Genomic DNA, 21,256 nt, shown 5'->3' with positions numbered 1-21,256 from the left:
CCTAGACTTGCCCTGTGCAAAATCCTGGGAGGGAAGGCACTGATGGTGAAGAAAGGAAAAAAGCAAAAGCAGTAAACCACCTGCCTTGTAATCCTGTCCCAGGCCATGCAAACAATTCCTCAGAAAATAACTGTGAACGTCACTGTGCTGGTCATTTGTCCACTTGGTCTCAGACCCATTCTCTGCCCTTCCTTTACTCTGCTCTGGATTGCAGGGCACTGACCTCTGCAAACTGCATTTCCAAACCAGTTCCTCTTTGACAATTGGTTTCTAGTTAGAATTGACCAGTGGGGAGGCAATGACTGGAGATCGGGGGGTGGGAAGGGGGAAAGCCAGGGTATTTCTCCTTCTTTCTCTCTCTCTGCTTTGTGTGGAATCTCAGGCAGGGCTTGAGCCTTTGCCATGGTTCCAACTCTCCAGGCTTCCCAAGCTCTGCTTCTACCACTTCCTTCCTTTGTTCCTCCCGCCTTGGGAGCAATAGCAGTTTCCTGACATTTGTAAACCCTTTGTTGCCTCACTGACCTCTGATTCCTCTCAGCTCTCCCATTGCTTTTGTGACCAGGTCCCCACCTTGAATTTCTTCTATGAAGATACCTTGGTTCTGTCTTCCTGCCTGGGCCTTCAATGATGCTGCCACCTTTCAAATTCCTGCCACATACTGCTAATACCTGTTCTTAGATCTACGCTTTTAACCAGACTTCCCCCTTACCAATGCATTTTAATATTTATTTGCTTTCATATCTACTCTGAAAGTATAAAATAAAATTATCCACCTTTTATAAAAATGAAATATTTGTAGAATCCTACCCTAAGTATTTACTTCTAAAAACCGGAAATTGCAGCTTCCATTTCAGTGAATCTCTATCAAGTGTTGGTATAGAGCTAGACACTATAAAAATATTTTCTGGAATCCTCACTATAACCTGCAAGGTAGTTACTACTCCCTGCTTATAAAAGGAGAAAGCTAAGGCTCCAACATGTTAAGTAACAGAGTTGCACAGCTAGTAGATGGTGAGGTGCAGCTGCACGCTTTCATCTGTGTGCTACAAGTGCTTTCCACTGCCCTAATCTGCTTTCCTAACTCACTCCATGCCTGTCATTACGTTAATCCATATTTGCTTATCCTTTCGATCTTAATCAGCACAGTAGGTTTTATTATACCCTTACATAGCAATTTCAGGGTCACATGAAAAACACATGAATTTAGGAAATATTAAGTACAAACAGAGAACCGATTGTGTCTTGGTTAGATCAATAATTGTACATGGTTGTAAATGTCATTCCAACTACTATTTGTACACTTGAACCATGGAAACAAAATTATTTAATGAGTTAATTCTATCATCTAAAATTAATAATACATTTTAATACCCTTTGAGTACCAAAATAAAGTTAATACAGAACAGGTACTTTCATTTATTCTACAAAAAATGGAGAACCGAAGCAGTTGTTGCTTTACCTAATTATTGAACCTGTGTTTTGAATGGAGGAAGCTGCTTCCTGAGAGAAGCGGCCCCTTTTAGCAAAGGAACAGGAGTTGTAATGGAAGCAGGTCCCAGCCAATGCCAGCTTTAAATCCAAAAGGCATCCTAATGCTTTATTTGCCCACAAACACAAAGGCATGCACACAGTTTACACGTTATTTTCAAGCTCCATGTCCAAAGAAACTAGAAAAATAAGCATAAACCAAAGAAATGCTGAGGCCAGCATATCAAATGAGAATTAATCACAAATGAGAAAGAATAAATTTCATTTGAAATAGAAAATAAAATGTGACCCTATCTTCCTCCTTTTTACTGTCAAACGCTTGAACAATGGCATTCGTTTTCAGTAGTTACAAATCCTCAGAAGAAATTTGGCCTAATTTCACAGGTAACACTTGCATATTTACACATGTAGATTTGTAGCTCGTGGATTTTTCTGTGACAAATTAATATTCCACACTGGTTTCTCCCTGCTGCCTGGCATTCACTGTTGCCAATTCCGTCCAGTCTTGGCTGCCATGTGTTAAGAAATAACAAATAAATAATAGTATATTGTCAAGTAAAACACAAGCACTCTGTAGACCTCTCCAGTAAAAAAAAAAAATCTGATTATACGTTTCAAGGCAAAAAGAAAAAATTTCTTAGATGATCTACTGTTCTAAAAATACCTGTGACCCTGATCCCTTATAATAACAAAGATGATCAGAAGTTAATAAAAATTACCCTGATCTGGTCGTTATATGATGTCTGCATGTATTGAAACATCACACTACCCCATAATATGTAAAATTATTATATGTCAATTATAATTTAAAATTAATTAAATTTAAAAAATTTTACATTATCTTTGCTTACCCCCAAGGCAAAGTGAAGATGTCTAGAATGTAGTTCTGATTAACTCACAAAAAATGGGGTAAAAATAATCCTTTTTTTAAAATACTCATTTTAACAATAAACAATAAATTTTTACTTTCCCAACAAATTCCTGTTTCTACCATTTAATAGAAACATTCTGTTCACCATATTAGGCCATGCCTTTTAAAGTTTCAAATGTTTTCATGTGGAACTTATTATAAAATTATTTTCTAGACTTTTATTGGCTATAAAATATATTCATTACTAAACAGATGGGTTTGTTTTTATACTATCTTATTTTTAGATACTTCTGGGAAAGACTTTGCATAACTTCTCATGATTGAGTGCTGCCTCTAGAATAGCTAATCCTGTCTTATTTACCCCAGCACCCTTTTTGCTGGCTATTGGGAATAATGCTGCATGAATTTGGGAGTGCAGATATTTCTTTGAGATACTGATTTCAATTCCTTCAGATATACACCCAGAAATGGGAATTGCTGGGTCACATGGTAGTTTTGTTTTTTGATGAACTATACTGTTTATCTCCTTCACTCTTTATAGTTGTATAGCACTTCATTCTATGGACATATAACCCATAATTTATTTAATCAATCTCCTGCTGTTGAATAGTTGTATTGTTTCCAGTATTTTTCTCCTAAAAAAATTCTGCAATGAAAAATCTTATATTGTTTCATTCCTTATGTGTATGGATATATCTGCAGTATAAATTCTCAGAAGTGGAATTACTGGGTCAAAAGGAAAAGTGAATTGATTAATATATTAAACAGCCTTTTTCCCCACAGATTTGCTGACAGAGTATATTTGCTGTATATTCTATAAACAGAAAGTGATTGAATAAGAATATTTTTACTTCCATTATTAGAACACAAAGTATACTTTTTTATATTTCAAATCATTCTTAAAAAGAATGTGATACTAAATTGTTTTGTTTTGTTAAATAGAGTCAGGGTCTATGTTGCCCCAGCTGGTCTCAAACTCCTGGACTCAACTGATAATCCTGCCTTGGCCTCCCAAAGTGTTGAGATTACAGTCAGGAGTCACCATGCTAGGCCACCAAATTGCTTTTTGCTTTTTGGGTATTTTTTTTGAGACGGAATCTCGCTCTGTCACCCAGGCTGGAGTACAGTGGTGCAATCTCGGCTCACTGCAACCTCTGCCTCCCAGGTTCAAGCGATTCTCCTGCCTCAGCCTCCCGAGTAGCTGGGATTACTAATTCTCCTGCCTCAGCCTCCTGGCTAATTTTTTGTATTTTTGGTAAAGATGGGGTTTCGCCATGTTGGCCAGGCTGGTCTCAAACTCCTGACCTCCAGTGATCCTTCTGCCTCAGCCTCCCAGTGTGCTGGGATTACAGGCGTGAGCCACCACACCTAGCTGACCAAATTGTTTTTAATCAGAGTGTCTAAATACACTCCTATACCATCATACTTACTAATTTCTTTGGGAAAAAAATGAGTACCAGAAATGATGTAGTATTTTATGTGCCTGTTCTCTTTATTTAGGTTTTAATTCTATTTAATAAATATTGTTGCTTAGTAGTCCAAGCTCAAAAAGCATGCATAAAATATGGTTTTTAGCCACTGATGCTAGACAACTTGAGAAATTTAGGGACTTATTGTTTTTCAAAAGAAAATTTCTTACAGTATAACTAAATTTTTAAAATATGGTTTTTTATGCATGCTTTTTGAGCTTGAACTAGTAAGCAACAATACTTATTAAATAGAATTAAAACATAAATAAAGATAATAGGCACATAAAGTATTACATCATTTCTGGTACTAATTTTTTTCCCAAAGAAATTAAATAAGTATGATGGTATAGGAGTGTATGTAGACACTCTAATTAAAAACAATTTGGTCAGCTGGGCACAGTGGCTCACGCCTGTAATCTCAGCACTTTGGGAGGCTGAGGCAGGCAGATCACAAGTTCAGGAGTTCGAGACCATCCTAGCCAACATGGTGAAACCCCATCTGTATTAAAAATACAAAAAATAGCTGGGCATGGTGGCAGCTGCCTGTAATCCCAGCTACTCAGGAGGCTGAGGCAGGAGAATCGTTTGAACCTGGAAGGCAGAGGTTGCAGTGAGCCGAGATCACGCCATTGCACTCTAGCCTGGGCGACAGGGCAAGACTCTGTCTCAAAAAAAAAAAAAAAAAAACCACACACACACACACATTTTAAAAATTTAGTTATACTATAAGAAATGTTCTTTTGAAAAACAGTATAAGTCCCTAAATTTCTCAAGTTGTCTAGCATCAGTGGCTAAAATAATATGCAAAAATAAAAACAGAAAAAAGAGCAGTAGTCAGTAACTCACCACTTAAACGTACAGCTTAAAATAGAATTTCTTAGGCAATTCTATAGCACATACTTGTGGAAAATGTTACATTCAGCAGTCAGAATTGGCCCTGGATCATCAAAACAGTAGTTGTTACCATCATTTATTAACTTGAGGCTTCTCAATTCAAGATGCTATGTAAATTGAAGACATTCGTTTTCTACCCCAAAAACACCACAATTTGGGTTGAATTCTAGCTCTACCACTTGCTGCTTGTGTGACCTTAAGCATATTAACCACTCCAAGCCTCAGTATTTCCACCTATAAAATAAGACTGCTGTGCTCACTTTGGCAGCATATATACTAAAATTGGATTGATACAGAGAAGATTAGCATGGCCCCTACACAAAGATGACATGCAAATTCATGAAGCATTCCATATTTTTAACAGACAACCTACAGAATAAGAGAAAATTTTTGCAATCTATCCATCTGACAAAGGTCTAATATCCAGAGTCTACAAGGAACTTAAACAAATTTACAAGAAAAAAAACAAACAACTCCATTAAAAAGTGGGCAAAGGACATGCACAGACATTTCTCAAAAGAAGACATCCATGCAGCCAACAAACATATGAAAAAAGCTCAACATCACTGATCATTAGAGGAACGCAAATCAAAACCACAATGCAATACCATCTCATGCCAGTCAGAATGGCGATTATTAAAAAGACAAGAAACAACAGATACTGGTGAAGTTGCGAAGAAAAAGAAACACTTCTACACTGTTGGTGGGAATGAGATTAGTTCAACTATTGTGGAAAACAGTGCCGTGATTCTCCAAAGATCTACAAACAGAAATACTATTTGCTCCAGCAATCTCATTACTAGGTATATACCCGAAGGAATAGAAATCATTCTATTATAAAGATACATGCAAGCATATGTTCATTGCAGTACTATTCACAATAGCAAAGATATGGAATCAACCCAAATGCCTATCAACAGTAGACTGAATAAAGAAAATATGGTGCATATACACCATGGAATACTATGCAGCCATAAAAAGGAATGAGATCATGTCCTTTGCAGGGACATGGATGGAGCTGGAAGCCGTTATCCTCAGCAAACTAATGCAGGTACAGAAAACCAAACACCACATGTTCCACAAGTGGAACAAGCTACCGCAAGTGGAAGCTGAACTATGAGAACACGTGAACACATGGGGGAGAATAACACACACTGAGGACTGTTGGAGGTGGTTGCAGGGGAGGGAGAGCATCAGGAAGAACAGCTAATGGATGCTGGGCTTAATACCTGGGTGATGGGTTGATCTGTGCAGCAAACCACCATGGCACACGTTTACCTATGTAACAAACCTGCACATGTATGCCAGAACTTAAAATAAAAGTTGATTTAAAAAAATAGGGCTGCCAGACATCGTCGCATATGCCTGTAGTCCCAGCTACTCGGAAGGCAGAGGACTGAGGATCACTTGAGCTCAGGGGTTCCAGGCTGTAGTGTGAGATGATTGTAAATGTGAATAGCCACTGCACTCCAACCTGAACAACATAGTGAGACTCCATCTCATAAAAGAAAGGCTAATAGTAGTAGCTACTCCACAGAATAGCTCTTCTTGGAGAAAATTTAATTGGATAGTAATTATAAAGTACTTATCAGAGTGTGTAGTATACAGCATGCCTTCTACTAATAGTAAGAATAATGAATGTTCTCTGATTTCAAGTTTTTCCAACATATTATGTTGCATTGGTAATCCTTCATTAAAAAATGTACTTGGCCATTTGAGGTGGCTTACACTTGTAATTCCAGCAATTTGGGAGGCCATGGGAGGAGAATCACTTGAAGCCAGGAGTTCAAGACCAGCTTGGGCAAGAAAGTGAGAACCTGTCTCTACAATAAATAAATAAATAAATAAATAAATAAATAAATAACTGAGGGTGGTGGTGTGTGCCTATAGTCCCAGCTACTCAGGAGGCTGAGGCAGAAGAATCATTTGATTGCCCAGGAGTTCGAGGCTGCAGTGAGCTATGATCATGTGACTGCACTCTAACCTGGGTGATAGAGCAAGACCCTGTTGCTTAAAAAAAGGACTTAAAAAATTTTTTTTTAACCTTACACAGTCTGATGTGAGAAAGACTGCCTTTGAAGCCCAGGAAATTTGAGTAACAAATACAGATTCTTGGCCCATTGGTCTAGTACTCTAGATCTCTGGTTTTCAACCTGAGTTCTATAGAATCCTAAGTTTTTTGTTGTTGTTGTTTTTGTTGGCTTTTTTTGAGACAGAGTCTTGCTGTGTCACCCAGGCTGGTGTGAACTCACACAATCTTGGCTCACTGCAACCTCTGCCTCCCAGGTTCAAGCGATTCTCCTGTCTCAGCTTCCCAAGTAGCTGGGATTACAGGTGCCCGCCACCACACCTGGCTAATTTTTGTATTTTTAGTAGAGCCAGGGTTTCACCATGTTGGCCAGGCTGGTCTTGAACTCCTGACCTCAAGTGATCCGCCTGCCTGGGCCTCCCAAAGTGCTGGAATTACAGGCGTGAGCCACCATGCCCGGCCCAAATCCTAAGATTCTAAGGAGGTTCTTTAGAGGTTCACAAATATTTGGTTAGAATTTTACATTAAAACTATGATTTAGGGCCAGGTCCGGTGGCTCATGCCTGTAATCCCAGCATTTTGGGAGGCCGAGTGGGCGGATTGCTTGAGGACAGGAGTTCGAGACCAGCTTGGCCAACGTAGCAAAACCACGTCTCTACTAAAAGTACAAAAAATATTAGCTGGGCGGAATGGTACACACCTGTAATCCCAGCTACTCAGGAGGCTGAAGAACAAGAATTGCTTGAACCTGGGAGGCAGATGTTGCAATGAGCCAAGATTGCTCCACTGCACTCCAGCCTGGGTGACAGAGCAAGACTCTGTTTCAAAATAAATAGATAAATAAATAATAATTAATTAAAAAATAAAACTATGATTTAGAAAACAAATTGAATTCTCAATATGTTATACAGAAATATCCTGGAGGTTACCAACAAATTGATACTTACACTACCAGATAATTCATTTTGTATAGACCTCAGAATAAAGCTTTCTCTGCCATCTGTTTAATTGAAGAGTATCAAGAAAATCGAGCTATTAAATATCTGCTAGAATGTGAATGAGTTAGAATGTTCCCCACACTTTATAGCCAAAACAAATGCAGATATAAATTATATGCGAAGGCCATCTATAACACTTGATTTCATATTTGGTCTGATTAAAACAGCTTTATTGTTCTTGCTGATTCATTTGCTAAAAATAAATGCTGTACTTTGGCATTAACTAAATTCATGCTATAAAACAGCTCATCATTAGATATTGTGTGCGAAAAAACAAACAATCTCCTGGTTAAGAGTGTATGGAGCTGGGCGTGGTGGGTCACGCTTGTAATCCCAGCACTTTGGGAGGTCGAGGTGGGCAGATCGCCTGAGGTCAGGAGTTTGAGACCAGCCTGGCCAACACGGCGAAACCCCGCCTCTACTAAAAATATAAAAATTAGTGCATCGTGGTGGCGGGCACCTATAATCCCAGCTACTGGGGAGGCTGAGGCACGAGAATTGCTTGAACCCAGGGAGCTGAGGTTGCAGTGAGCCAAAATTGCACCATTGCACTCCAGCCTGGCAACAGAGCAAGACTCCATCTCAAAAAAAAAAAAAAAAAAAAAGTATGGAAAGTGCTTCTCAAACAAACTGTAGAAATGTGTTTAGAATAGCAAAAAAAAAAAAGTTGATTTTATAGGTACAGATTTTTGATGGAGAAGAAAAAGCAGGCAAATGAATACTAACAAGAAAATATGAGCTGATAAGATGGAAAAAATAAGAATTTAATAAAGCTTGCAGTCAGGTGTGGTGCCTCTCATCTGTAATCCCAGCATTTCGGGAAGTGAGGTGGGAGGATCACTTGAGTCTAGGAGTTAGAGGCCAGCCTGGGCAACATAGTGAGACCCAGTTTCTACAAAAAATATTAAAAATGCCAAGTGTGGTTGCGTTGCCTGTAGTCCCAGCTTCTTGGGAGGCTGAGGCAGGAGGATGGTTTGAGCCCAGGAATTTGAGGCTGCAGTGCGTCATGACTACTTCACTGCACTCCAGCCTGGGTAACAGAGCAAGATGCTCTCTCAAAAAAAAAAAAAAAAAAAAAAAAAAAATTGGCTGGGCATGGTGGCTCATGCCTATAATCCCAGCACTTTGGGAGGCCGAGGTGGGTGGGTCATTTGAGGACAGGAGTTCGAGACCAGCCTGGCCAACATGGTGAAACCCTGCCTCTACTAAAAATACAAAAATTAGCCAGGCATGGTGGTGGACGCCTATAGTCCCAGCTACTCGGGAGGCTGAGGCAGAAGAGTCACTTGAACCCAGGAGGTGGAGGTTGCAGTGAGCCGAGATCTGCCACTGCACTCCAGTCTGGGCAACAGAGCAAGACGCTGTCTTAAAAATAAATTAAAATAAATAAATAAATAAAATAAGATAAAGCTTGCAGTTAGATCATGTAGAACAAATGTACAATTATTCAATTGTGTGCATATATACACATATATATGTATATATGTATACGTGTGTGTGTGTATATGTACAAGTAAAAAATGTGGAATGGGCCAGGCGTGGTGGTTCACACCTATAATTGCAACACTTTGGCGGGCTGAGGTGGGTGGATCACTTGAGTCCACAAGTTTGCAGTCAGCCTAGTCAATGTAGTAAGACCCCATTTCTATCTAAAAGAAAGAAAAGAAAAGAGAGAGATAAAGGAAGGAAAGAAAGAAGAAAAGAAAGAAGAAAAAAAGAAAGAAAGAGAAAGGAAGGAAAGAAAGAAAGAGAGAAGGAAGGAAGGAAAGAAGAAAGGAAGGAAGGAAGGGAAGGATAGAAGAAAGGAGGGAGGGAAGAAAGGAAGGAAGGGAAGGATAGAGGAAAGGAGGGAGGGAGGAGAGGAAGAAAGTTTGCAGAATTTGATAAAGAAAATACAACATTATATACTTGTTCCTCACACCTATAATATTTGTAGTTTATAGAATAAGCAAACAATTTCCCTAGTGGCATGGAAAAGGGAAAGTTTAAATTATCCCTGACTACAGATTTGTGGTCATGATGAGGTTCCAAGGGATTTGGAATTAGGTATTTTTCTTAAAAGGTTAGGCAGGCAGAGGAGGGCAGGGAAATGGAAGGAATCACAATTCCTGGACCATGAAGCAAAGCAGCTTTATGAGGAGGTTTAAGCACACTAAGACTCACCTGTTTTACTTATCCTAAGAATAGAAATGGACTGCACAGTCAGAATAGTGAAAGAGGAAGCACATAGCTTCAAATGTGAGTTGTAGCTTCTTTCTACAGAGAGGAATCTTGAGATTGATTTGGGCACCAAGACTTATGATTTGAAGCAAAACGTCAAATATCCATTAGAAGAAGAGCCAGCACACTGTAACTTTCCCCCATAAATATAAATGTCATATTATTTGAGGAAAATTCTACATTAGATTGCAAGTAAATCATACACCACCAACCTTTGCATATCGTGTAAGTCACAACTTATTAGATATATATGATAAGCCCAGAAGCCAGCAATCATATTAAATTAAAAAGGGCTGCCAGGCGCGGTGGCTCACACCTGTAATCCCAGCACTTTGGGAGGCCGAGGTGGGTGGATCACTTGAGGTCAGGAGTTCGAGACCAGCCTGGCCAATATGGTGAAACCCCGTCTCTACTAAAAATACAAAAATTAGCCAATGTCATGGCACACACCTATAGTCCCAGCTACTTGGGAGGCTGAGGCAGGAGAATCGCTTGAACCCAGGAGGCAGGGGTTGGAGTGAGCAGAGATTGTGCCACTGCACTCCAGCCTGGGTGATAGAGTGAGACTCTGTCTCAAAAAAAAAAAAAAAAAATTAAAAAGGGCCTAGAACAAAGGCATGCACAACAGCATATTAATTAACACTAGAAAGGAGATTTTAGGCTTTTTTTTTTTTTTCTGCACATGGATGCCGCCAAAGAAGCATCATTAAAGTCTCTCTTCACCCTGCCTTCATGTCTAAGTCAGAGTCTCCTAAAGAGCCCGAACAGCTGAGGAAGCTCTTCATTGGAGGGTTGAGCTTTGAAACAACCAATGACAGCCTGAGGAGCCATTTTGAGCAATGGGGAATGCTCACGGACTGTGTAGTAATGAGAGATCCAAACACCAAGCGCTCCAGGGGCTTTGGGTTTGTCACATATGCCACTGTGGAAGAGGTGGATGCAGCTATGAATTCAAGGCCACACAAGGTGGATGGAAGAGTTGTGGAACCAAAGAGAGCTGTCTCGAGAGAAGATTCTTAAAGACCAGGTGCCCACTTAACTGTGAAAAAGATTTGTTGGTGGCATTAAAGAAGACACTGAAGAACATCACCTAAGAGATTATTTTGAACAGTATGGAAAAATTGAAGTGATTGAAATCATGACTGACTGAGGCAGTGGCAAGAAAAGGGGCTTTGCCTTTGTAACCTTTGACGACCATGACTCCGTGGATAAGATTGTCATTCAGAAATACCATACTGTGAATGGCCACAACTGTGAAGTTAGGAAAGCCCTGTCACAGCAAGAGATGGCTAGTGCTTCACCCAGCCAAAGAGGTCGAGGTGGTTCTGGAAACGTTGGTGGAGGTCGTGGAGGTAGTTTCGGTGAGAATGACAACTTTGGTCGTGGAGGAAACTTCAGTGGTCATGGTGGCTTTGGTGGCAGCCATGGTGGTGGTGGATATGGTGGCAGTGGGGATGGCTATCATGGATTTGGTAATGATGGAAGCAATTTTGGAGGTGGTGGAAGCTACAATGATTTTGGCAGTTACAACAATCAGTCTTCACATTTTGGACCCATGAAGGGAGGAAATTTTGGAGGCAGAAGCTCTGGCCCTTATGGCGGTGGAGGCCAATACTTTGCAAAACCACGAAACCAACGTGGCTATGGCAGTTCCAGCAGCAGCAGTAGCTATGGCAGTGGCAGAAGATTTTAATTAGGAAAAAAAGCTTAGCAGAAGAGGAGAGCCAGAGAAGTGACAGGGAAGCTACAGGTTACAACAGATTTGTGAACTCAGCCAAGCACAGTGGTGGCAGGGCCTAGCTGCTACAAAGAAGACATGTTTTAGACAAATACTCATGTGTATGGGCAAAAAACTCGAGGACTGTATTTGTGACTAATTGTATAACAAGTTATTTTAGTTTCTGTTCTGTGGAAAATGTAAAGCATTCCAACAAAGGGTTTTAATGTAGATTTTTTTTTTTGCACCCATGCTGTTGATTGCTAAATGTAATAGTCTGATCGTGACACTGAATAAATGTCCTTTTTTTTAATGTGCTGTGTAAAGTTAGTCTACTCTGAAGCCATCTTGGTAAATTTCCCCAACAGTGTGAAGTTAGAATTCCTTCAGGGTGATGCCAGGTTCTATCTGGAATTTATATACAACCTGCTTGGATGGAGAAGCCATTGTCTTCAGAAACCTTGGTGTAGTTGAACTGATAGTTGCTGTTGTGACCTGAAGTTCACCATTAAAAGGGATTACCCAAGCAAAATATGGAATTATTGGTTACAAAAGTGATTGTTGGCACATCCTATGCAATATATCTAAATTGAATAATGGTACCAGAGAAAATTATAGATGGGAATGAAGCTTGTGTATCATCCATTATCATGTGTACTCAATAAACGATTTAATTATCTTGAAAAAAAAAAGGAAGGAGATTTTAGAACAAATACTATTTAAAGCTTATTTGCATTAAACAAGATTACATACAAAAATCTGTCTTAAAATCTTTACTTTTAAAGTTATATATACTGTTACAGAAAGATGTCCAAGATATAGTGCCCTTGATAAAGGCAGGATACAAAATGGATTGTTCATTTTCATAGAATATATAAATAAAATAATATGTAGGCCTCAATTAATGACTTTAAATTGTTCCTGAAGATCTTGTCATTAAATGAAAAAGTATTTTCATTCATTTTAATGGAGAAAAATTATGATCACAGTGTATTCCATCCCAAGACATCCAAACAATTCTTACAAATAGAAAAATCAGAACAATGAAAACAAAATGATGTAAGTAATAAAAAGTGTTTGAAGGTAAATAAATACACTTTGAACATAAAGTGTAGTAAATGAAACTGTATCATATTCACCAAAAGAAGAAGGTTCCTATTATGATGGAAGAAGGAAGTGGAGTTTTTCTTTGGAAGAGGGTGGAGAAGCAGATGATTAATTTTCAAGCAGGCAATTCTTTGTGGGTTCATGGTTATCTTGCACTCAAACAGCTCACAACCAACTGGAGAGTGGTAGCCACTACTGTAAAAAACAGTTTGAAATTTGGAGATAGATAGATATAGATATAGATATAGATATAGATACAGATATAGATATAAAACACAAAACTTAACAGTGGGGTTGTCAGACATGGGATTATTAGCCACTTTTACTTTCTATACTATATACCTTATAAAATTTAAGATTTACAACGAGCATGTATTTTTGTTCACAGAAAATAAAAGCTGAAGAAAAAATTGTTTATTGTAACATGTAACCAAAGCTGATACTCTTGTTATATATAAAGCTAATATATATAAACTGACAGGACTGGCCATATAATTTGTGGAGCCCCATAATTTCTGGAGCCCAGTGCAAAATGAAAGGTGGAAACTTTTGTCCTAAAATTGTTAACAATTTTAAGATGGCAACAGCAGGGCATTAAACCAAGTTCGAGGCCCTTGTAAGTGTGGGACCCAGTGTGAATACACAGGTACGGGCCCATGAAACTAGCTCTGAAAATTGATAAGGAAAACACAAAGGCTTTAGTATACAATGGAAAAAGGATATGAAAAGACAATTTATAATACAGGAAGTTAAAATGATTAGTAAACATATAAAATGTTCAAACTCACCAGTTATCGTAGAAAGGCAAGTTAAAATAACATGCCATTTCTTCCCTATCAAATTGAAAACAATATATTTTAAATGATAACACCTAATGTTGGCCTGGAGGGTAAAATGAGTATCCCATTCATTCCTAGGAGATTCTAAACTGAAATAATCCTTCTGAAAAATGATTTGATGCTATCAGGAGGTCTAAAACATTTTATAACCTTTGAGTAGATCTCCTTTTAGAAATTTAAGGAAATAACATGAAATAAGCACAAAAATATATAAACAAAGATATTTTCGGCAAAGTATTTGAAGCCGAACATTAAAAACATGCAGTAGATTTTTTAATTTAAGCATTAAATATGTCTACTATAACTAAATAATTTTCACATTTATAACCCAGAAATTCCATTTCTACTTACCTACCCTGAAGAAGCATATATTAAAGAAAATTCATTGCAGCAATGTTGGAATAGGAAAATAATGGAAATAGGACAATGACTAAATAAACTCTGATATTTTCATACTGAGGACACTTCTACATGGGAGTGGTGTTCAAAATTCTATTGATACCTATCCTTACACCTAAATACTTTAATATTTGAAAAAGGAGACATTTTATTCATGTATTGCATGCATAATTAAATTAAATTATATGTTTACATTTTTAAAGTGGAGAAAATGCTTATAACGTGATGTAATGTGGGAAAAAAGCAGAGAACTCAATTGTGCATACATCATGATGTGGAATGTATAGAGAAACTTCTAGAAGGGTACAACCCAGAATGTTATCAGTAACTGGTTGCCTCTAGGTGGAAGGATTATGTTTGTTGTGTTTTGTTTATTCTTTGTGCTCTGTTTCTTTCGTACTTTCCTTTTCTTTTTTTTAACCATAAACATGTGTTGTAACAAAAAAACAACAAGGACAAAACTACTCTCACCCACCCACCCCCCAAAACCCAGACTCTAATATATATGAATCTTCTGGATCAAGTCATTGAACCTGATCTTGAAGCATTAGGGATGCATGACTGAGCAAATATAGAGCAAAATATATTAAGCTGATGCATGTGATTTTTTTAATAAAAAAGAGATTACTGTAAGATTATTACATTTGTGAGCCTAGTTTCAAGTTAGACTAACATAAAACGCCAACACATTTAATATCTAATCTGTAATAACCATATAATTCATTCATGATTACATAAATAAACATAAGTAAGTAATATAACATTCTAGACATCTTTGAGGGTTTTTTTTTTTCCCAAAGAAAGGGAAGTGCAAAAGAACCTCTCAGTTTTTAACACCCTCCTAGTATGTTGGTCTAAATGATGAGAAAATATACCAGTGGAGAAATGGGTATTGCAAAAGCATGAAACTGTTAGCGGATGCAACAACTCTTGGGAATGAGACTTGGAAATAAGAGAGAGAAAGGGAGAGATTGAGAGAGAAGTTAGGATAATTAGGAGGCTCCTGAAGAAGAGGAGGGTCGGACAGAGGTGGTAAGTCTAGTGTTTTCCAAATGACCCAGTGACTACCACATAAGGCCATTGTGAAGGTTTCATGGACTAATTCATGTCACATGCTTACCATAGTAGGCACTCAGTAAGAGTTAACTATTATAACTTTTGATGATTATACTTCTTATTGTGAATTAACACATAAGCATTCTTGCAGCTAAATTAGGCTCCTGTATTTTTGCTTAGGGTGCATATATGCCCTGGAACCCAGTCTCATGTGGATGATCTAATACGCTGAATTTCCAAGACTATAAAATTGAGACAAGATGCTGAGACATATTGATGTTTTACTGGATTGCCACTCTATACAGATCAAAATTTTGTAAAATGAGGAATGAAAAATGCATACTCTTTGATTCTTAAATTTAGTGCCAAAGAACTTCATGATAAGGATTTAATTCTGAAGTTGACCAAGAATATTGCAATAATTTAGCAGACCCATAGAAACGCAATGATGTCTGTTTTGTATGTCGAATAAAACATGGAGAATATTGGAAGCAATCTTTGAAATGAATGTTATTTTAGCCAATTAATAACCCAGTAGTTGAGAAAGAGAAACGCAGCCCTTGACATCAGAAGCTGGCCTGGCACTGGCAGTTAGGCCACCGTGTTTTCCTGTGAAACACAAACAATTTCACCGAACATCAACATCATATAAAGTCACTCTGTGACCATGATGGATAAAGACAAAAATAAGGCCTCCCTGAGGAGCGCCTCTGCCCGGCTGCCACCCCGTCTGGGAGGAAGTGAGGCACGCCTCTGCCCGGCCGCCCCGTCTGGGAGGAAGTGAGGAGCGCCTCTGCCCGGCCGCCCCGTCTGGGAGGTGAGGAGCGCCTCTGCCCGGCCGCCCCGTCTGGGAGGTGAGGAGCGCCTCTGCCCGGCCGTCCCGTCTGGGAGGTGAGGAGCGCCTCTGCCTGGCCGCCCCGTCTGGGAGGTGAGGAGCACCTCTGCCCGGCCACCCCGTCTGGGAGGAAGTGAGGAGCGCCTCTGCCCGGCCGCCCCGTCTGGGAGGAAGTGAGGAGCGCCTCTGCCCGGCCGCCCCGTCTGGGAGGTAAGGAGCGCCTCTACCCGGCCACCCATCGTCTGGGATGTGAGGAGCGCCTCTGCCTGGCCGCCCTGTCTGGGAGGTGAGGAGCGCCTCTGCCCGGCCGCCCTGTCTGGGAGGTGTACCCAACAGCTCCGAAGAGACAGCGACCATCGGGAGCGGGCCATGAGGACGATGGCGGTTTTGTTGAAGAGAAGGGGGGGAAGTGTGGGGAAAGGAAGGAGAGATCAGATTGTTGCTGTGTCTGGGTAGAAAGAGGTGGGCATAGGAGACTCCATTTTGTTCTGACTAGGAGAAATTCTTCTGCCTCAGGATGCTGTTGATCTATGGCCTTTCCCCCAGCCCAGTGCTCTCTGAAACATGTGCTGTGTCAACTCAGGGTTAAATGGATTAAAGGGCGGTGCAAGATGTGCTTTGTTAAACAGATGCTTGAAGGCAGCATGCTCTTTAAGAGTCATCACCACTCCCTAATCTCAAGTACCCAGGGACACAAACACTGCGGAAGGCCGAAGGGACCTCTGTCTAGGAAAACCAGAGACCTTTGTTCATGTGTTTATCTGCTGACCTTCTCTCCACTATTATCCTATGACCCTGCCATATCCCCCTCTCCGAGAAACACCCAAGAATGATCAATAAATACTTAATAAAAAAAAAAAGAGAAAGAAAAAAAATCACACACACACAAAAATAATAAGGCCTCCCCATAATCATATCTGAATACAGACAAAGCATGAACATTGCCCAAGCCTCAAAATACCAAACATCTCCCTATCCTGGCAAATATTAATACAAGTGCCTGCTGCTTTTTTACCAATTACACCTTTAGCATGGGTCTGGTCTTCCCTTCCCTTAGATAAAATATGGTAAGATACCTAATCATAGAATTGCCCCTACATCCTGAGAGTCTCCAATCAAGAGCAAACCCAGCTTCCTTGAGCCCTTCAAAATCACCTAACATAAGCCCAAATCCTAGAAAGTTTTTCTGATACCCCTGTGCTGCAATATCCCACAGTTCCCTGTAGCGTCTGTTCTCCCTCACTGCAATGAGTAACAAACCCAATTTGTTTAACTGGCAGCATATTCCTAGTGGCTTTTGGCTAAGGGCATTGATACAGTCATATTTGAAATATATCTCCCAATTTTTAATAAGTAGTTCACTTTGGCTTTGACAAAACAGGCACAAAAAAGTGCATTCAGATTTCAGTGTTTGCTCCCAGTGTGGAAATAAAATGATATTCCTATGCCAACTCAAATAGGCCCTTCTTCTAAGCTAGTTCACACAAAATTTAACCACAAACTATAAATATCTGATGGCAAGTTTATGAACAGAAATATTCCAAAAAATAGTGCTATGGTCTGAATGTTTGTGTTCCTTCCCCCACCCCCCAATTCATATGTTGAAACCTAATCCCCAGTGTGATAGTATTATGAGGTGGGGCCTTTGGGAGATGATTAAGTCATCAGGGCAGAGCTCTCATGGGATTAGTGCTCTTTTTTTTTTTTTTTTTTTTGTGATGGAGTCTCGCTCTGTGGCCCAAGCTGGAGTGCAGTGGCGCGATCTCTGCTCACTACAAGCTCCACCTCCCGGGTTTACGTCATTCTCCTGCCTCAGCCTCCCAAGTAGCTGGGACTACAGGCGCCCGCCAGAACACCCGGCTGATTTTTGTATTTTTAGTAAAGACGGGGTTTCACCATGTTAGCCAGTATGGTCTCGATCTCCTGAACTCATGATCCACCTGCCTCGGCCTCCCAAAGTGCTGGGATTACCGATCAGTGCTCTTATAAAATCGGCCCACAGGAGCTTGCTCCTGCTTTCTACCACATGAAGACACAGAAAGAAGGCACTGTCTATAAATTAGAAAGCTCTCCTCACCAGAATCTGCCAGTGACTTGATCTTGGACCTCCCAGCCTCCAGATCTGTGAGAAATAAATTTCTGTTGTTTGTAAGCTGCCCAATTGATGGTATTTTTTTATGCCAGTCTAAACGTACTAAAACAGACTGAGAGCAACTCCTACCCATTGATCATAGCCGTGAGTTTCATATGCAAAATTGCTCATACCAAGAGCCTACTCATTGTCTTTTTACAAACTCCTAATTGTTAACAATTTTGGTCTTTAGCTGTGATCCAAACCTACACATCACTAGTTCTTGGTGTTAAGACAGTTGTTTGTTAAGTAGGAAAACAGTCCCTCAAGAACAGACCATCAGCTGATAGCCCATTTGTACCCAATACTATTTTTAGCAATTCTTCTTGTTAGAGCTGCTTTTTCAGTGCTCTAAGGATACTCATATTTGCAATGTCTATAGCGATACTCACTGAAGACCCTTGGGAAGAGTGACAGAATAATTCCTTTTACATCCAACATTCCAAAGATGAAAATATCCAAATAACCAGGTTTTTGAGAGTGACGGGGTTGGGATCAGTAAACAAGATAACATAAAATTAGCTAATTATTTTATTGAATTTCTAGTAGTAATATAGTTAGCATAAATTTATGTAAAATTTTTATACTTTCTACATCTTTAGTAAAATGTGGGACTATCTGTTGTTCAAGCCAACAACATCTGTTGCTTACTGATTTAATTACATTGTCACTCTTGTTGATGATCCTGATGCAGTCACTGCAAAGTCCTGAAATGCCTTGTAAATTATATATATATATACATATATATGTTTATATATATAAAGGTAGTGTGTATAACAGTAGAGGCAAGTTTTTTAAAATGTTTTACACTTTTGAAAATTAATAATGCATATATATTAGGTATTATGAGTCATTCATATTCTAGATATTCTAGATAATGAAAACTTCCTCTAAATCCACTCTGACATTCAGTTGTAATCTCCTTTTTTTTTTTTTAAAGACAGGGTCTTGCCCTGTTGCCCAGGCTGGAGTGCAGTGGCACAATCACAGCTTGCTGCAGCCTTCACTTCCCAGCCCAAGTGATCCTCTTGCTTCAGCCTCCCAAGTAGCTGAGACTACAGGTGCACCACCACATCCAGCTAATTTTTGTACTTTTTTGTAAAGATGAGGTCTCACTATGTTGCCCAAGCTGGTCTTGAACTCCTGGACTCAATCAATCCACCCACCTTGGCCACCCAAAGTGCTGGGATTACAGGCATGAGCCACCACGCCCTTCTGAAAAATGGCATTTTTTAACCTCTCTAATCTCCTTTCATATCTCATAACCCAATTTAACCTAATGAGAAAACCAGCAGATGAAGTCCCATAGTGGGACATCCCACAACATAACTGGCCAGTACTTCTCAAAACTTTCAAGTTTATCAAAAACATGGAAAATCTAAAAACAGTCATAGGATGATATAGTTTGGCTGTGTCCCCGCCCAAAATCTCATCTTAAATTATAATTCCCATAATCCCCATTTGTCAAGGGCAGGATCAGGTGGAGGTAATTGGATCATGAGGGGGTTTCCCCATGCTATTCTCGTGATAGAGGGTGAGTCTCACCAGATCTGATGGTTTTATAAGCATCTGGCATTTCCCCTGCTTGCACTTCTTCCTGCTGTCTTGTAAAGAAGGTGCCTTGTTTCCCCTTCACCTTCCACCATGATTGTTAAGTATCCTGAGGCCTCCCCAGCCGTGCTGAACTGTAAGTCAGTTACACTTCCTTCCTTTGTAAATTATCCAGTCTCTGGCAGGCCTTTACAGCAGTATGAAAATGGACTTGGCTGTGGCGGCGGCAACATGGCGGACGTGATAAATGTCAGTGTGAACCTGGAGGCCTTTTCCCAGGCCATTAGTGCCATCCAGGCGCTGCGCTCCAGCGTGAGCAGGGTGTTCGACTGCCTGAAGGATGGGATGCGGAACAAGGAGACGCTGGAGGGCCGGGAGAAGGCCTTCATTGCGCACTTCCGGAACAACTTACATTCGGTCAACCGGGACCTCAAAGAGCTGGAACGTCTGAGCAATCTGGTAGGCAAGCCATCTGAGAACCATCCTCTTCATAACAGTGGGCTGTTAAGCCTGGATCCTGTGCAGGACAAAACTCCTCTCTATAGTCAACTCCTTCAAGCATATAAGTGGTCAAACAAGTTGCAGTACCATGCAGGACTAGCATCTGGACTTTTAAATCAGCAGTCGTTGAAGCGTTCTGCTAATCAGATGGGAGTATCTGCCAAACGTAGACCAAAGGCTCAGCCCACAACTCTTGTCCTACCACCTCAATATATTGATGATGTGATCAGCTGCATTGACAGGATGTTTCCTGAAATGTCCATCCACTTATCCAGACCCAATGGAACATCAGCAATGCTTCTAGTGACCTTGGGAAAGGTGTTGAAAGTGATCGTCATTATGCGGAGCCTGTTCATTGATAGAACAATAGTAAAGGGATATAACGAGAATGTCTACACAGAAGATGGCAAGCTTGATATATGGTCCAAATCCAACTATCAAGTATTCCAGAAGGTGACAGACCACGCCACCACTGCCCTGCTCCACTATCAGCTGCCCCAGATGCCGGATGTCGTAGTCCGATCCTTCATGACCTGGTTAAGAAGTTACATAAAGCTGTTCCAGGCCCCGTGCCAGCGCTGCGGGAAGTTTCTGCAGGACGGCCTTCCCCCGACCTGGAGGGATTTCCGAACCCTGGAAGCCTTCCATGACACCTGCCGGCAGTAGCCCCCACGCTGGCCCCAGCCTCAGACCCCACCCAGCACCTTCCCGGACACGCAGGAAGCCCACAGAAGGCTCAGCTGATTCCTCACTGCCCAGATGTGTACAGCCGCTCCTCCCTTTCATAAAACAGCGCCATGTGTGCTGAGGCCACTCTTGAAGAGCAGACCCCCTCTGTGGCTGATGGGATTAATTATTCCTACTAGCCAGTGGACTGAAGGCAAAGAAGACTTTTCTAGAAACTGGTAGAAGGAAGCTGTGCAGCATGCTCCTCGTCCGTGTGTGTCGGCAGTGCTGGTGTCTGTCGTTTCCGCGAGCTGTTACTAGAATGAGCCCTTGTGTTCATGGGTATCGTCATGCGGGCTTCTTGTGTTTTGTGGGGGCTTGGGGTTTGGTAACTTATTTTTATAAGCAATAAACCTTTTGTACCCCGGAAAAAAAAAAAAAAGAAAAGAAAATGGACTCATACACAGGAGAAGCCTGAGGAGACA

General features: G+C 40.4%; 1 protein-coding gene, 1 non-coding gene and 1 pseudogene across 2 annotated transcripts; all 3 read left to right on the top strand.

The window, feature by feature from the left end:
* The first annotated feature begins 4,974 nt into the window (after positions 1-4,974).
* Positions 4,975-5,081, top strand: LOC129037613 (U6 spliceosomal RNA). The gene has a single exon (XR_008502858.1). It is a non-coding gene; the product is annotated as a U6 spliceosomal RNA (small nuclear RNA).
* A 5,577-nt stretch (positions 5,082-10,658) lies between these two features.
* LOC129036349 (heterogeneous nuclear ribonucleoprotein A1-like) lies at positions 10,659-12,012 on the top strand (annotated as a pseudogene).
* Positions 12,013-19,830: 7,818 nt separating this feature from the next.
* On the top strand, positions 19,831-21,021 carry LOC129036348 (mediator of RNA polymerase II transcription subunit 27-like). Its single transcript, XM_054487331.2, has one exon. The coding sequence runs from the start codon at positions 19,836-19,838 to the stop codon at positions 20,769-20,771; it is 936 nt and encodes a 311-aa protein (XP_054343306.1). The 5' UTR covers positions 19,831-19,835; the 3' UTR covers positions 20,772-21,021.
* Positions 21,022-21,256: the final 235 nt, after the last annotated feature.

Source organism: Pongo pygmaeus, chromosome 4, assembly GCF_028885625.2.
Source record: "Pongo pygmaeus isolate AG05252 chromosome 4, NHGRI_mPonPyg2-v2.0_pri, whole genome shotgun sequence".
NCBI classification, from domain to species: domain Eukaryota; kingdom Metazoa; phylum Chordata; class Mammalia; order Primates; family Hominidae; genus Pongo; species Pongo pygmaeus.
Note: the sequence above shows the minus strand (reverse complement) of the source record. Positions and strands in the feature narration are given on the sequence as shown.